Source organism: Ptychodera flava, chromosome 22, assembly GCF_041260155.1.
Source record: "Ptychodera flava strain L36383 chromosome 22, AS_Pfla_20210202, whole genome shotgun sequence".
NCBI lineage: Eukaryota > Metazoa > Hemichordata > Enteropneusta > Ptychoderidae > Ptychodera > Ptychodera flava.
Window position 1 is genome coordinate 15,577,328 of NC_091949.1, and position 18,335 is coordinate 15,595,662.

The 18,335-nt window shown below is 37.8% G+C and overlaps 1 protein-coding gene across 2 annotated transcripts; it reads right to left on the reverse strand.

Annotated features, from left to right (window-relative positions):
* Positions 1-694: 694 nt before the first annotated feature.
* Positions 695-18,335, reverse strand: LOC139122790 (adenosine kinase-like). 2 transcript variants are annotated; one of them, XM_070688516.1, is made up of 10 exons: positions 18,206-18,335; positions 13,319-13,393; positions 12,564-12,696; positions 11,455-11,624; positions 10,391-10,496; positions 9,474-9,644; positions 5,898-5,933; positions 4,512-4,626; positions 3,863-3,949; positions 695-2,090 (listed from the first exon to the last, which is right to left on the reverse strand). In XM_070688516.1, exons 1-10 carry the CDS (start codon positions 18,259-18,261, stop codon positions 1,966-1,968), a joined length of 1,074 nt encoding a protein of 357 aa, XP_070544617.1. In that variant the 5' UTR covers positions 18,262-18,335; the 3' UTR covers positions 695-1,965. The 2 variants fall into 2 exon arrangements, with proteins under 2 accessions (XP_070544617.1, XP_070544618.1); XM_070688517.1 differs by lacking the exon at positions 18,206-18,335 and adding an exon at positions 16,090-16,241.

Consider the following 18,335-nt stretch of genomic DNA (forward strand, 5'->3'; position numbering starts at 1 on the left):
GGAAAAATTTTTCCATCATACGAAATTGTTGAACATTTCAAAACATAAATATTTGGAGCAGTTTCACCAGATTTGGGATAGAAGGAAATGAACTAAAGATTATTAACAGTGAGTGAACTTATTCATAAAAATAACTTCATTTCTGTCCATGAATTTTTCTTTTCAATGTGCTGGTTTTGGAATTTTCATGGTCAATAATCTCACTACATTTAAGATATAAGTGTATTTCATAGTGATACAATATGAGTGGGCAGAGCAAATCAGGTTAATATTTGCCCAAGATGTGTAAGTGGACTGCAATAATCACTGTGGTCTGACTAATAGCTTCCTACTGGGGTCAGTGGGTCAGAAGATGTAAAGCAAAATATTGGGATCATTATTATAATTGTGTAATACTGACAACAAAATTCAGACATCTTTCTCTTTGATGATCAGTTTATCCCTTCTTGATGTGGAAATGCTGGAATTAATCCACCTTCAAAAAAAGTGAAAGGTCGAAACATTATCTTACATCTTGTGAATAAAGCTGACCACCATTAACGGCACTGAACTCCTCCTATACACGGTCCCTCCTTTTGTGGAGGGACCGTGTCCTATAATACTCAGAAAAAGTGGTACCACTTTTGGCGCCCTCTGTGGTCATTTTCTGAACCGGGCAATAGAAGAATGAAAGCATTACGCTGTCACACATCTCTCAGTTCACATCATGTTCACTTTTATTTCAAAAAATAACCTTAACATCTACAACTGCAATGACTTTCCATTGCAAAAGAAACTTTGGAACATAAACCCTGCTTTGTTACTGAATAAGTGAGTTATAATGTTTACAGACTGAGTTTAAACATCATGGATCCTGGCATTTCAGAGTCCATCCTCTCTCTTAGATACAATGATAGTGTACACGTATTTTCTTGCTCATAAATAGAGATGCTGACAAGAGTTTGGAAGACGGTTTTGTGTGACAGTTTGTGATTGCAATATATTCTCTTGCAACTAATTCACAGTTTTTCTCAATACTCTTTTGCATAATTTGAAGTGTCAATGTCTTTTTCATTTGCCAGCATTGCCTCTGCACTAAATTTGACCTCATAATGACCCTTTGCCTGTGGTGACCTTTAACCCCAACTGGCATGATGGGATATTCCATCCTGCCTTGAAATGTAACAGGAAAAAAATTCAATGCCCACTAAGTTGCCCTGTAGTGAGTGTCTTATAGTTTACTGTCTTCAAGATACTGTTCTTGAAGGTGCTTTGTAACTGAGTATTGAAAAAGTAGAGCTGAATCAAAGAATCAAAGATCAATTTTGAAGATAATGAAGAATGAAAGACAAAAGGAAATTCACAGATATTTCATTGTATCCTGTCGACCTTTACAGAAATGTCATGCTTTGAAGAATCCATATTTACAGATGTATTTCAAGTTACCAACCGATTTGGTAAAATTCTGATTTATTAAATTGTTGTCAAAAACGACTGCATTGATGTATTTCTCTATCCTGTCATACTGTGAACTCAAAAGTGAACTTGACAAATTTTGTTTAAGGTAGAAGGTGCCTCAAAAACTGATAAACTTCAAGAATATTAAAATCCTTGCAAGATCTTTTCTTTGCCATACTGGAATTATTTTAGAAACAATAGGTAATATACTGTTTGTGTTCAGAGACAACAAGCAACTTATTTTCTTCTCACTGTATCTGTGAAATTTAAGACACGTGAATTTATATGGGTGGCTGCCAAGCGTAATTACCATACTGCATTCACGATGGTTTCATGGTTTCTTATCAGACTATAGGTGTGCGTTCATTGCCCATTTTAGGGGCACTTACTACCTTAATGCTATCTGACTGATTATTTCAGACAGGTCGCAGAGAGTCTGGATTTGTGAAAAAAAATCACCCTCTTCTCATACGACATGATGGAAAATTCCTATCACATGATACAGAGACAGCATTTTTGCATATCTGACTATTGGAAATTGGGTTTGTCTTTCAGTGTAACTCCAGACTGCTTGATGATGTAGTTGGAGGCATAGATTCCACAGCGGACGCATTCATCAATGTCTTTATCCTGCACAAACTGAGCAAGGAAACCTGGAAAGAAATCAGAACATTATGAGGTTATTATCATAATACTGCAAAGGACGCACGAGGACATTGGCACAGTGTATCGCATTGGGTGATGCATAGCGCCAATGTCCAAGTAGATAGCCAATCATAAGCACTGCTACTTTCAAGTGTATGGCAGATGTGGCCTGAAAGTAGTTGTTCTATGTTGAGAGCAAAGGTTGCTTTGGAAATCGCACCCCAAAATGCACAGAAGATCAAATTTGTGGCAATGAGGATAGCAGGTATGAATTTAGGCATGGAATGGGAGCAATCGATGCTAGCTTATTGAATAAAGTGTGCCTTTTTGTGACGGTAATCAGTCCCAGAACTCGCGGTATGTGTGCATTGCAGCCATTTTTTCTCCAAATTCCCTACAAGCGACTGAGGTTGTAGACTGAAAGATCTGTCACTCGAGGGCGCTTTCTACATGTAGAGATCCATTGAATGACGGATCTTTCAGTCAACTGTGGTGAGCACCATAGTCAGTGTGACTGATAACGGTGAGCTGTTTGACACACAGTGTAGAGCAATGGTTGTATAGCGATAGGCAAGCAGACCAACACCAAAGCAGTGCGTATGACTTTGTTTTTGACCGTCTTGCTCAGATTGATTTTGAGGTCACTTGTGTGTGATTGACACGATGCCAATCAAACACACATCACTACTCTGGCTGTGGGATCATCATTGCAAGACATGGCTACATTACACCATACCATATTGCAAATGAGTTGCACCCCAGTGGAATGACGTGTCTCCAAGCCCCTCATAACAACATACCTCAAAGGAAAAGTTTCCCCATCTACTTTCAGGGGGTTTGGCCAGGCTTTGAAGAATACATTATCTGACTACAAAGTAGGTGATTCAGTATGTGTTGAGGAGGGACATTACAGGAGGGTACTAATTAAGATCCCATCTAACTCGGCTGCTAGAGTTACTAAAGTTAACACCCCCCTCAGTAGGAATGACCTAGCTTACTCTCTATGATCATGATTCATTCAATTTGACCGTTATTTACAAACCTTGCTAGTAACAAAGCTTCCTTTGAAATTTACAGCGCAAACTTCTCTCACGTTGGTAGGTGATACCAAACTGAAAATCTTAGAAATGTAAAAACTCACTACGTTGATATCTGCTTGTTAGAATGTGCCTAAGGGACAGATATTCTGACTCTTAACTTTTAAATTTGTTTCTGATCTAGCACTGGGGGGTGGGGGAAGGGGATATTTTAGAGCTCTTGTAGTAAGAAACATGTTCACCATCAAAGTTTTTTTGAAGTCAAAAATTTTATTTTTTTACTATAGAGTTAACACTTGAATGGCAGCCATTTTGAATTTCAAATATCGGTATTTTTTATCTCTGTTTCCAACATTTGCATGGTCACCCCTGATTTTTATTTTTGCTTTGGTAAGACAACGGTTGAAAGCTTCATTGAAAGTGTCAGCAAAAGTCTAAGTCTTTCACTTTTGAGGCGCATATTACCTTAACCTGTCCATCCCCAATTCCCAGTCAAAAGGTCCATAATCACCACTCATAACGATGGGTTAACCAGGTTTGGGCCAAACCATGGTGGTGAAAGGGTTAAAATGTTATGATCAGCTTGAAATTCAAAGAGCCACTGAACAACTTCATGGCATGATGATGATGTGTAGATCATTTTTTTGTTGTAAAATGTTGTTGAGCTTCTCCTAACCATGAAAAGTTTACAATGTGGATAAAATAAAGCATTTAAAAGAAGGAAACCGTGTATGTTAACTAACCTCCAACGAATGCATCACCGGCGCCGTTGGTGTCAACGATCTCCTCCGCTGACAGTTTAATGATGCTGTATTCTTTCAATTTACCATCTGAAACACACAGAATATGTGATGTGCTGACTTATAATAATTATCAGAAGGTTACATGAACTCATATGCTGGACAGTGAAAAGTGCAGCATTAAAATCAAACAAGACAAAGTTTTTGACCAAATGGCACAAACTATATTCTTCTGGACTGGCAAATAATTTGAAAATGTCATGATATTGACAGACATACCAGAAAAATTCAATTCTTGACTCTCTTGATTAGTGCCATGTTGTGTACGCAGTAAATATCTTATATCTTTTATAAAAGTTGTGCCAATTGAAATTTTAGCTTCTATATGCATTTTCTATCTATCTATCTATCTATCTATCTATCTATCTATCATATACACACACACACTTTAGAGTTGTGGGTTTAGCATATTGACATCATCGATGCTATGGGCTAATTCATGGTATATTGATGACTGACGGCATTATAAATTTAATAGAGAAATGGGAAATTAATAATTTAGGTCAAAATTCTTCTGACAATGGAGTTTGTTTGACAAGAAGCACAGAGCAGTATGTTTTCAGCATGGCGTGAGTAGTGAGATTGTTTTTACCTTTGACAACAATGACTGGATCACATCCCTGAGTTATGACCACTGTTCTTGGCCTCTCCTTGTTTTCCTTGGGCAGTTCTGCCATCTTCATGGCAATTTCCTTACAGTCTTCAGTCTGATCCAGAATCAACAAAGACTTTCATGAATATCCATAATGTCACTATACATACTTTAACGCAAATTTTGCATCAGCAATTCAAATGTCACAAGACTTGCATGGAAGTATGACTATGTTGAGCCTTGTTGTTTAAGCATAGTGCAGCCTTTCACCACCATGGTTTGTCCCAAATCCAATGTTTTCTATGGTAAAGTTGGACCTGTACACAGGGAACAGGGGGTGAAAGGGTTAAGCATAGTGCACGTTTATTTAAGGGACAGTAGCTGCAACTTTAAATGATTTTTTTCACTCTTTTTGTTCTGTATGTCAACTAAAAGTTCTTGTTCTGCTCCCAAAAGCATGTTAAAAGATCTGCTATTCAGCTTATCAACATAGTACCAGTATGTGGGCCTGGAAGTTTCTTTTGAGTCAGCCCATGACAAATACACGCATTGTGAAGAATTTTCTTGCATGAAAGAGAGTACTCTTGGGGCAGAGGCATTTCTAAGTGGCCTAGGGGATCCACTCATCAGCAATAGCAAAGTTGGCCCTCTATGGGCAGAGATGTTTATAGGTGGCGTGGGGGCTTTCAATAGCAAAGTTGGCCCTCTATGGGCATGGGAATTCAAAGTAGCTTAAAAGCTCCACTCATCAGTTGGCACTCTATGAAGAAAATATGAGTGATCGAGGTTACACCCACCACCTCCAAATTTGGATGAATTTTTTGTGAATGTCTAAGAGATCAAGAGGGCATCATCTAAATTATAAAATGGTCTTGCCTGATCAAATTATTAGTAATCAATGCAAACAATATCTACGCAATAATGTACCCCCTCCCAGCCCATAATGGATGATAGCAAATTTTGCATGACATAATGTACGAGGTGAAGCTGAGTACATTATGGAGTGCAAAGTTTGCTTGAGTCCATTATGGACCCCGAGGGGGTACATTATTGCTATTATTTTATAGTTTTGGCAATGCCAGTGAATTTGTGGATGTAGAAACATCTTGGGCCACAATGCAGGATAATACCATAAGATACATTATCAGAAATAATCCGAGGGTATGACATCACAAAATTCACAGGTATTGACAAAGCTATAATATAATTGTCTGCATCAATGACTCATAATTTTATTAACCAACGCATAATAACTTGTATGCGACACCAGATCTGTAGTATTCATTTAACCCTTTCACCACCATGGTTTGTCCCAAATCCATTGTTTTCTATGGTAAATTTAAAGAATGTGTACTAGTTTGTTTGACAGTCTACGGGAATACTTACGCCTAGATTTTGTTCCTTAGAAAAGATTGCTGCTTCCTACAAGACGACAAAAGTAAAAAAAATAAATAAGATTGTCATGATCTTGATGTTTGTTTCGCTGATGTAATTGAGCCTATAATTATTAATTATGTCCTCTTGAGTGCATGCACAGACAAACAGAAAGACTTGAGTGCCGCTGACACATGACTTTCACAAATTACTTTCAGGAACCTATTTTATCTGAAAAGTATGCAAGAATACTAAAATATTCAAAACTGAACAAAAGCGTTGATTGCAATTTAGGTTTGTTACTAAATATATCTGCACACTCACGACACCGCACAATGTTGCCTAAAATTCGGACAAATTTTGTTGTATGCACGGCTATTGTTGCAGCTTGTAGCCTCAACCATAAATTTATGTGACTTTTAGTAGCCAATGTAACACTAGCAGGTTTTAATTTCGTAGCTTGTGCGGAAAATGTAGACAAATATTTATTTATGCATATTAACGAGAGAAAAAATGATGTCATATGCTCTATTATTATAGTATCACTGCTCTCATAGTTTCATTTCTAGAAACTGCTGCATTGACTGTTTGTGTTCTGATGAATTACATTATCTATATCCTCCAGAGGTAATAAACTCTAGTAGGAATACCTTATAATATCACCCAATCAAAATGATTGATTGATTGGTAGTTTATCAGTCCTTATTTGCTCATTTCTTGAAGAAAAATTAAATGACAACTGAATCCACTGTTACATTTCATGGACAATAATGATCTGGTAACAACCGATACTCAGAGTATACTTCCATCACAAAGACTAAATGACTCTGGTTTCATTTCCATAATGATTTCATGATCTTCTTCTGTTTAAACTCCAACAATGATAAAATTGCCCACACTAGCAGCTTCAATTCAAACACGATGATTCAATGATCCTGGATTTATTTCTAGAAAGATTGAGTAAGAGTTACTGTAAACGCATTTAATTTCGCGCGTATTTAATTTCGCGGTTTCAATCTTCAAGACCAATTAGCGGGTTTTTAATTACGCGGATACACGAACGCAAAATCAAATGACCTATTGTTGCATCCATTGTTATGGCTAGGCTTTTGATCAACCAGCCTGCCGCACCGTACCACTCTGTTTGACACGAGAACGGTACAAATTCACACCTTTCTTTACGGGTATAACGAGTGCCCAACCTCAAAAGGAGGTGTTACTTTTAAAACAAAAGCTGTTTTTACAGCCGCAAGATGAAAGGTTTTATCTCTGTAAACATTCAACACCGACATGTTGCCGAAAAGGACGAGACATTTCACAGCCGCAACATGAAAGGACTAAATCATATAAATACAGCTAGTTTCCTGACGTTTCTATCACTATCACTATTACAAGTGAACAGCAAGCATGTCCTCTCTCGATATCCGACGTTTTTTCGCCCAGAAGCCTTATCAGCCACCAGCAGATCCGTGTCAACCCGATCCGAACAACCAAGAAGATCTTGTGAAGTGCGGCATGTCTCCTGATGCCATGGTTGTCGTCAATGATGCGGTTACTCACGCATCCAAGAAACGAAAACGTGGCACGTACCAGCATTATGACGATGAACTCAAAACAAAAATCGCCAAGTATGCAGTCGAAAACGGCAACGCTAATGCTGTTCGACATTTCCAGAAACGTCTAGACAAGCCCATCAATGAGAGCACGATCCATGGTATGAAAAGTGGTACACGGCGAATGTTATCAACTGTGAAAATCGCGCACCTACCCAGCGTGGCCGGCCGTTGCTACTTGGGAAGGACCTCGACACACAAGTTCAGTCGTACATCAAGCAGCTACGAATCAAGGGAGGAGTCGTCAACACATCCGTCATCATTGGTATCGCTCGGGGTGTAATTCAAAGCAACAACCGTAGCCTCCTGTCAGAGTTTTGTGGACACATTTCACTGAACAGTGAATGGTCCCGGTCGTTACTTCGGCGCATGGGCTACGTGAAGCGCAAAGGCACCAAGGCAGCGAAAAAAATCATCGGCGACGACTTCGAAGCAATAAAAGAGAATTTTCTGACCAGAATCAAGACCATCATCACGACCGACCACCGTATTCCACCAAAACTAGTTCTGAACTGGGACCAGACTGGCATTTCCATCATTCCAGCCGGAGAATGGACTATGGAGAAGCAGGGGTCAAGCCAGGTTACGATTTCCGGTCTTGATGACAAGCGTCAGATCACAGCCGTGTTCGCGAGTTCTGCAGATGGTCACTTCCTACCGCCGCAGTTGTTATACCAAGGCAAGACAGAGCGATGTCACCCGTCTTACAGTTTCCCCGAAGGATGGGATATCTATCACACCGAAAGCCACTGGTCTACGCAAGAGTCGATGCTCCGCTACGTTGACAAAGTAATCGCCCCCTACATCGAAGAAACTCGCTCCGCGCTTCAACTTCCGACTGATCAACAAGCCATAGCCATCTTCGATGTCTACAAAGCTCATCGCACCGAACCATTACTCCAGAAACTTCGCGACCTCAACATTAGTGCAGTGTTTGTTCCAGCATCGTGCACCGATCGACTTCAGCCCCTCGATTTGTCTGTTAACAAGGTGTTCAAAGATCTGCTGAAGAAAGAGTTTCAACAGTGGTACGCGGATAAAGTTTGTGATGCGATCACCGATGGCAATGAAGACCCGACCTTCGACATGAAGCTCACCAACTTGAAGCCAGTCCATGCCAAGTGGGTCGTCTCCGCTGTTCAGGGTTGTCACGTCGCCGAGATCAGCTTTGCGAGGGATTTAGAGAGGCCGGCATCTTGTCGTGTTTCCCGTAGAACTCTGACTTTCCGTACTCATTATGAACTGTGATCCGTTTGCGTTATTTACAGTGTACAAGTATTCAACTTTAAATGTATTTCGTCCTTATTTTTCTATAATATGCACTAATTTGTATTTTTTATTTAATATTCGATATGGTTCAAACGAGACATTACTTTCAATCACTTTCAATCACTTTATTGCATAACAACACACTTCGGAAAGTGTAGTATAGCAAGAACAGAACTAAACATTGCATAAAACTAGTACCGTATTTACAGACATCACCCTCAAGGAGTACAATCGACTCGATAACGGCCGCCATTTTGTTACAACGCTGACATTTTTTTTCTCAAGTTTTGTAAGTTTAAATGAACACATGAGTACAGTCGGGATTTTAAAATAAAAGATCTTTTAGTTTTGTATCGTACACTGTCTTGTCCTTCATTTCTGTACTTATGTGGGTGTGAGTACTACGAGTATGAGCATGTTAGTACCCGTATCATTGTCTTTATATATGTCACAATGGCCGTCGACGTAGTATAGCATTGCCAGTTTCACAGGCCTTATTGTTCGCGTGGATTTAATTACGCGAATGAAAGTTGTTCGCTAAAAACGCGTAATTTAATCCCCGCTAATATTTAATGCGTTTACAGTAAATAGGTCATTTGACTATTTCATTTTCAATCAATGACAAAACTTCTCACACTGATCAATTCATTGTGACTCAATGACCAAGGCTTCATTTCCAGACTGACTCAATGAAAGCTTTACTCACAGTCTCGTTTCCGAAGAGGATGTCTACATAGGGCATACAATCCATCATTGGTTCCTTAAAGAACTGACATAGAAACGGAGCTGACAGATTCATGCAGAATGTCTTGTTCTTTTCAAGGGCATGCTTTGCTAGGGTAAGGATTGCATCAGGTGCCACAGTCAGATGAAATCCCTGTTCAAAATGAAAAAAAAAATGTAGTGTTTGTTAATCAAGAAGCAGAGTTTCCTGTGTTGTATGATGGTATAGCTGTCCAAAGAGACTATGATCTCAACTCACTGTCACAAGTACCTGCTTTGTGTAATATGGTCAAATTCAGTGAAGTAATTTTTGAATTATGACCTCAACAAATTGATTGCCGGATTGACAGACCGACAGACTGACACACACACAGACTGATAGAGTTATTCATTGGCCCCTAGTTTGACTTTGGCACACAGGGACCAAAAGAGTTTAAATTGGTAATCACTTACTGCTGATGAAACTGAAGTATAAGATCTTTATATCTAAATTTTGTATATTTGACACCCAGTCATGTACTCATCATATTTGTATGCTCCAAAGGGAGATGAGTAACATTAAGTTTGTTATAGGAATCAATAGAAAAAAAATGAAATTCTCAGCAAAAATTACAGATTGGTATGCTGTGAAAACCTTCACTTTGATGAATACTTCATCATTTATCCACAACGGCAAAAATATTTACAGAACACTTTTTTTGAATTACAACAATGAGGGCACTGTCCCGTTTTTTTTCACTCTAAGTCTGTGTTTAAATGAAATTTTAATTTTGCAACAAGGAGTGAAATAAGTTTATGTAGTGTCTTCCCATACAGTGAACTTGAAAGGCAATGTCTCAGGTTCATCTGGGGTAGTTCTGAGGTTATTGGAAGCTAGGGCTGGTCTGCCATTCAACTTACCGCAACATAGAAAACTTTAGCTTTCTCAGCATAGGCCCAGTTCTCTGCAATGTCAAGATGATCCTTTTTGTAACAATTTGCTGCTGCCAAATATGCACAGAGAGATCTGTAGGAAAAAAAACCCAAAAATATAAAATCCATGAAACCCATGGCTTTCTGTTGCATCTGCAAGTTGACAAGATGAGTCCAGGTACTACAACATTGCCAACACAGTGTATGTTTCCTGTTGATATAACTATAGTATTAAAGGTATACAGTTACCTGTAATCTAAATATGCCAATATATGGTCAAATATATGGTTCCTAGTTATTCAAAAAGCCCAAGTGAGGGCACTGGTTTTAAAAAGCGGCCACCCGCTTAAAATCTGTGATTGGTTAGATTTCCTCTTTCCATGGTAACTGTGGCAAAATTGGAACAGGTGATACCCTATACCTTTAACCAAATTTAAAGTCCCTAACCCTAGCAACAATCCCCCTTTTGCCTGTGAGTAACATATTTTATTGACTTTGAAATATTCAAAATCTCTAACCCTATTGAGAACTCCCTTTTGAGTAACATTTATTATTAACTTTGATATCTTCACCTGTCCTTCTCTGACATTGACCTAAATTAAGTTAGTATTGGTGAAAATGTGAAAGAATAACCCTGAAACAGAAATCTAAAATGAAATTGCAGCAAGGTATAATGCGCCTCAGTAACAGATATTCAGACTCTTAAACTTTTACAATATTCTTTTGGCCTATTACTTGTAGGGGTGGGGGGGGGGTCATTTTGAAGCTTATGGAGTAAATAAATTTTTCACAGCTTAGTTTTGTGAAAATCAGGAATCTAATTTTTCCTCATAGTGATAACACAGGGATGGCGGCCATTTTGAAATTCAAATGTCAGTGCATTTGGGGTGATTTGTTCCTCTCAGTACCAAAATTTGCATAGTGACCCCCAACTTTTATTTGAAAGAGAATGGATGGAAGTTTGCTTGAGGAAAATTTGAGTAAAAGTTTAGGTCTTTCATTTTCGAGGCGCAAACTACCTTAAGACTACAGTTGTTGGATAGAAAACTCACCTGTTGTGATCTGTTAAAAGCACAGCACAAGTCCCTGTTGGCTTCTCGTCATCTAACATGTAATTCACTTTCACTCCGGCCTCCTCAGCCTTCTCCCGTAAAATCTTGCCAAATTTATCCTTGCCTGCGCAGCCAAATATGGTGGTTGAGTGAGGAACACCAAGCAACCACTAAAGAGAGAAGATAGCACCATATTTAGTGACTTCAAGAGATGTATGTTGCTGAAACTTATTGGAGCCACACTGGCTTAAAATGTATCAACTGTAGCTTTAGAAGTCATACAATACTTGAGTATCGAGCTGAGAAAATTTCCATTTTGTCAGTAAGGCAGAAATTCTTATCTATTTCTCATCCTAGGTCTATTAAAAATAGTGTAGTTTTTTTTTTCTAAATTAAAAATGTTTTTGAGCTTACATGATCCAATCTACCACCATGAATGTAACAAAAACAGGGATGTTTCAATGTTTCATCTAGACAGGGGAATGGGAGGATTCCCCTTTCTGTTGACATGTCGGCACCCCCTAGTAATTTGTCTAGCGGGACCACCCCTCATGAAATGGTATCAGTCACACCTTAGAGATACAAGAAGAACACATGAACTGGTGAAATCCCCCCTAAATTTTCTGGTAAAGGGGAAAATCGCCCCTGTTGATGCCATCCTGGATGAAACACTGATGTTTGCACAAAGTGGTACTTCTAACACACTGCAAGATGATATGAAAACTATATTTTCAATGTTAAAAAGTGTACAGTGTCTACATGTATACTACGGATATTAACATTTTGTGCCACTGTAGCTCACTGTACACAAATATTTTGTGCCACGTGCAGCACATTGTCATTTTTACATTGAAATTGTTTTTCACGCCAACATGAACAGAAAGGCTGACATGGTTGGTATAGACTGAAAAGCATGACAAACTAAACGGCTTTTCATTTTGGCCAAATCAAAAAGATTTATAAGTTTTTCCATACACAGATGCAGTATTTCAGGATGTAACTGTGCTCCGATGCAGAATGCTTTCCTACCAATGGGTAAGAACACTCCAAACTGATGTGGACATACGGGGCCAATGTGTTTGTTGTATGGTGCATTGACACTGACTTACCTGGGCCACACGAATTGAGTTTTGTGTCGCACCACCTGCGATGTACTCTACCTCAAAATTTTCTACAAGTTCGTCATACATTTTAACATGTTTGTCTTCCGCCAAGATGGCGTCATTAGCCTTCAAGCCGTACCTTGGAAAGCAAAGCAACAGACAGGTGAACATTAGCGGGAAATTTTTGGAGAATATTCAGACAAGCAGACAGACAGCACATCAGCAATAGCCAAGTGAAAAATACTTTGTTAAACATTTACGTAACTAAAAAAAGTCAAACTGAGTATTTTACCATTTTCATCTACTGTACATATGTCACATTTTTATAAGAACTATACTTGACAACAAATATGAGTGCTTGAAAGCATAACGACAAAATTTCTATTTCCTCAAGATTGGAGAAAAGAAGTGAGAAAAATCATCTAAAACAGTGATCTCTTACAAGGAGACCCTCTAACCTAAATTGATTCCCTACTCTCTAAATTTTCTTTATGAAAGAAAACTTTACATGTTTACATACTAGTAATGGGCTTGGAGCAAAGAAATTGACAGAAACTAATAACTAAACTCAAAATTTGAAGCCATATCAGCTTGAGAGTACACTCTCTTATTCTACTTCAAAGTGCGAAGGATTTGTCAAAAGAAAAGACTTGAAGTGATGCCTGGTGGTCAGAATATGAGCAATTCTTACTTCATTTCTCGGTGCAATTCTAAATGTTATGAGATAAATTGTTGTTAACTTAGCTTTACTTGGTACTTACTTTTCAAGAAAGGCAGGGTCACATGTTGTTGATATGTCTAGGAGTGGGTTACCAAGTCCCATCAAAATTCCTTCACTGCAAAGGAGAAAAATCAAAATAATTTAAAGTGGAAAGATATCATGGCTATATTCTGAGTGGTTGGGTTACTTTTGGCAGCAAATATATTTGTAAAAAAGCTGGTTCATCATTGCCAATTTAAACTAAGTACATAATTAATAGTTTATAAGTACAAAATAGGTATATCGTATCACAATGTATGTGATAGTGTATACATGAGAAAGTACAAGATTGGCAATTTGGAGGCCAAAAGAATCAAGTTTGGTTCCAAATTCAGTGACTCAATACATTAACATCAATAGGGGCTATACTAAACTGAATAGAATATGATTAAAATCGAGCTAACTGTACAAGAATGTGCATTATAATCACTATTTTAATTTCATGGAGAAGATATTCTTTTAAAGCTTTGGTAAACAGATGTTTTGACATGAGACTTCATTTCCATTGGTAAACTGTTCCACAGCCATGTATTAGAAAAGCTGCTAGATAATTTAATGGCAATTGTGCGTATTTTAGGAATGGCTATATATCATGGGCGTTCAACCCTTCTGTGTCTGCTAGGTTTGATCATCTGGAAATAATCCTTCATATAATGAGGAAGATTCATGTATTCATGTTATACACAAATCAAAAATGAAATTTCCTACATCAAATTTATATATATATATATATATATATATATATATATATATATATATATATATATATATATATATATATATATATATATATATATATATATATATATATATATATATGAACGCTTTGTGTGCCAAAGTCAATTTTTGTCGCCTTTACAAAATATGATGCAGACAATTTTTTTTTCTTCAAATCCAGACAACTTTTTCAGGGTTCTCCAAAAATTTTAATAAAAATTAGCAATTGAAAAATTAGGTCTATTTGGTTCAAGACAATAAAAACACTGGAGAAAATTCATAAAGATTGGTAAAATGTTGCATTAAGATTATGGTAACAATTACAGTACTACAACTACTAAAACAATTGGACACACTGCTTATGTCCCCATTGAAGCTATGTGTGGATTTCAAAGCATAACTCCTGTGGAATTTACAGTGCTGGGCTTTATGAACTCTAGTTGCAGGGGTGCCCTAATGCAGAGGGGTCTGCATAAATGACAGGTTTTCTTGTGTGCCAAAACGGAGCTATTCTGAAATTGTTTGGGTCACCTGCTTTGAATTTGAACATTTAAAATTTAACTCTTTCACAACCATGGTTTGGCCAAAACCAATAGTCAGTCCAAATAATATTACAGAGATTCCCAGTCATTTTACCAGGGCTCGCCTTAGTACATCAATGCAATCAGATTTGGCGACAGTAGAAATGTTACTGGGTTCCTTAGCAAGAAACACTAGCCATACATGGTGGATGTAGTCTTGTTTACAGGGACATTTGATTGAACATATCACCCTTTCAATATCAGATTTTGGTAGGTTCCAACTATTAAAACTGAAATTGGAAAATCTTTATGCAGAATAATAGGAGGGAGAGTTAGTGGTAAAGAGGATTTGGAAAAAAATTGTAAACTATGGTCGAAATAATATCTTGATAAAAGAACAAGAAAAAAACTTTGATCCCATGTTGACACTGGCCAAACATTGAAAAATCTCAGTAGGTTTTTGATTTTCTAAATTTTGAACTTTTCCATCAGAAATGAACGCACAGTCCTGCATGATACAGTGTACATGAACTTTGCCTTCATCATTTTTGCGATTGAAAGCAGAATGCTATTTTGCTTTCAATATTTTCATTAATTTGAACAATTTTTTTCTCATGATCAGAAAGAGTGCATCATTGTAAACACTCTTTTATGCATGAAAACATATCTCTCAATACAAGCCTACAATAGCACATTCAGATTATAGTGTAACAAGTCTGAACATATCAGCACACCAGGCTGAATAAGATAGCTACTGGTACCATAGTTTTTAATGCACCTACATTTACATCTGCATATTTACATTCATGACCTGCACACAAAGTGACCGATTCCCCTCAAAGATTCAAACGACACAGTAGTTGACAAAAGTTATAAGCAGAGATTGACATCACTATTCTCAAAATGGAAATTTGCATGTGAAAAAGATACTTTGTGTAACATGGTAAGTTAGCCGCGCCTATTATACCTGTGATTGTGTTGTTATCATGAAGTGCATCACTACATACACTGACAGAGGCCAAAGTTAAAACCACCCAAGGATATAACAAAGAGGGTAAGCAAATTTTATCTCGTCTGTTTGTCCAGATCTTCCTGATATATTCTCATGATTCTTACTGCAAACACTGAGCCCTTCACAGAGCACTACTACCTGTAACTAAACCTACATTGTATTTGCGATGCACCTGCACTCAGTGAAAAGACAACACAGCTATGGTAAAACAATTTCCAAATATAATCTAAGTATGACACAGTCCTGGCCCTGTGGTATGTCTTTCTACTGACTCGTACAGAGTCAGGCAGCAATCATACATGTACCGGCACAATCACAGATTATTTTATCATTTTACACTGGGTGGTGGTATTTTTGGCTGACAATGCTATATCTGTACAAAATTACTAACATCTCAGTCTTCATTTCATCACGGCAGCCATTTGCTCATTGTTCATCTTATGATTCAATAAACAAGTAAGATAATAAATATATTAATAAATACATAAAGCTGCAGATTTATTACACTCGGAATGGGCTTACCTGAGAGGCATTGTCTGTATTTGGATATAAATTCACAGGGGAGTGTCTAGTACACGTGTGTGATGAACTATGACCCCACGTCAAGGACCTTTGACGAGCAGAGAGACAGCTGCCTGTGATGGCGCAGAGTTGGGTGTGATGTTCAAATGGACATGTCATACGGATAGCATTGCATTGTTATAGCACAGTCTGCTGTCACATGACAGGTGGGCATAACCATTACGATGGAAGGGGACACCAGCTTTATAGTTTGGAGGGATACTATGACTGCATATAGTCCCTACATTAACCTACAATACACTACGCACACTTGTGTATATCCGATCACATTGCTTTTGTAGTATGTATAAGGCCCAGCCTGACAGCTATTTCCCTTAAATATTTCATGAAAACTTTATCAAAATTTAGCGCAAGAAAAATATCTTACATAGGTTTCATGCAGTGAATTCCCTATCATACAATTTTTTTATCCATCCATCCTGATAATGATATGTTTAAGTGCATTATCTTTTTGTGATATCACCTACATATTAATCAGGTGCTTTCACAAAATGATGGATTAAAACACAGACAGCATATACTGATTTGGTGTTTAGAAATATTTTGATAAGAAATAAAATCGAACAAAGTATCAGGCAAAGAGAAAACCTACATAATAAAAATCCATTATTCTCTGGCAATTTAAAATGTGTAACTATGAGTTACTTACATAAAAACTGACCCTGCACTGAGACTGTATGCTGAAACCTGTGCACACTCAAATTTTTATGAGCTCTTATGAGATTTTGCTAGACCTCCAAATTAAAAAATTACTACTTCCCCTTTTGCACCACATGACTGCACTTAAAATTGTACTTTGTTCCATGCTAGGTCTGTTGTCATTGCTTTGTGAAGATATTAATTAATATCCTTTTGTTATTCAATTATCATTCCTTATGCCAAAATTATTTTACTGTAAGCTTAGTTTATTATTTGATAGTAATGCTTTTCTTTGAAATTTATAGTATGTTTGGGTACAGTATAATATCTAGTGATAGCAGCATTTGTTGAAGATAATGGCTATACTTTTGACAAGAGATATGTACCACATGACACTGTAACTTAATTGTAGATCAGATGGTTATCTTGGCTAAGATACTAGAAACATCAGCTGTAGTAAAATACAAAGTTTTTGGACGTGACAGAGGAACCAGGTAGGAACTTAATTGTTTTGAACAAAAATATGCTACTTCCTATACTGTTACTTATTGTTGAAAACCAAAGCAGATGTTTGGTTTTTATGCAGGGTTTCCTGAAGCGTGAGAAATCATAGACTACCCAAAGAAATCATACCCGTTTTTTGAACTAGTAGTTCTAAGCCCTATGGCATATGGAAATGGTCAAAGTATTGCTGCTTTTCTTATTGTGAATCGCCAAACCGACTTTCTATTACATGTAAATTGATTCTGGGATTCTAGTACTTGTAGGTCAGCACAATAAAGTTGACCATTTCGGCTTTGATACAACTTCCTTTCCTTTGTTACATGACAATGTGAAGTACATCCAATGCTTTGAAATAAAAGTACGTCCACAACGCTAACTGATTTGATATTGTTTACATGTAAAGTTGGCAGCTCGCTTGTCTTATTCAATAATGTCTATGAAACTGACCCCATCGTTTAATCGTTGACCATGGAGCCTCGGAGGTAACACGTACGGTCGACCGGACCATTTACAAGTTCCGTACAAAAGGCAGAGTCGTCCGCCGAGTGTCAAACGAGCAAAGCTTTGTACACAAATAATTTACAAAAAAAGTTGCCCTGTCAGGCGATCTTGTGGCGACCTGCCTCAACGGAAGTAGCTCGTTTTCACCCGTTTATGACAGGATGTATGCGTCTTCGCGCCTTTTGTTTGACAAAGATGCATGCCTTGGACATGTGTTTCTCAGGCCATTCAATCGATGCAAATACCGAAGCCATACACAATGTCAACTAACCTCTGAACCACGTGTGTGTGTGTCACCTCCGATTGGCGACAGCGCAGAACATGCCAGGTGAAGTGTGACGTAATGACACGCTGTGATAGTACATTTAACTTATGCAACCGATAAAACAATCCTTTCACGACGCAATCTTACCTATCATTGCAACCATTGTCCGATACCTTCGTCTTCTTCGCTTCTGGTTCTGCCATCTTTGAAGTGCAAAAGAAGCTTATTCGGGGAAAGAGTGACAGAGGGCGCTATTTATGACGGTTACTTCTGCTTC

Excerpts from the sequence above, each read along its gene's own strand:
- LOC139122790 (XM_070688516.1), bottom strand. The coding sequence starts at position 18,261 with ATGGCAGAACCAGAAGCGAAGAAGACGAAGGTATCGGACAATGGTTGC. Across the intron at positions 12,697-13,318 it reads GACCCTGCCTTTCTTGAAAA|GTACGGCTTGAAGGCTAATG; the intron begins GTAAGTACCAAG and ends TTGCTTTCCAAG. Across the intron at positions 11,625-12,563 it reads ACTCAATTCGTGTGGCCCAG|TGGTTGCTTGGTGTTCCTCA; the intron begins GTAAGTCAGTGT and ends TTCTCTCTTTAG.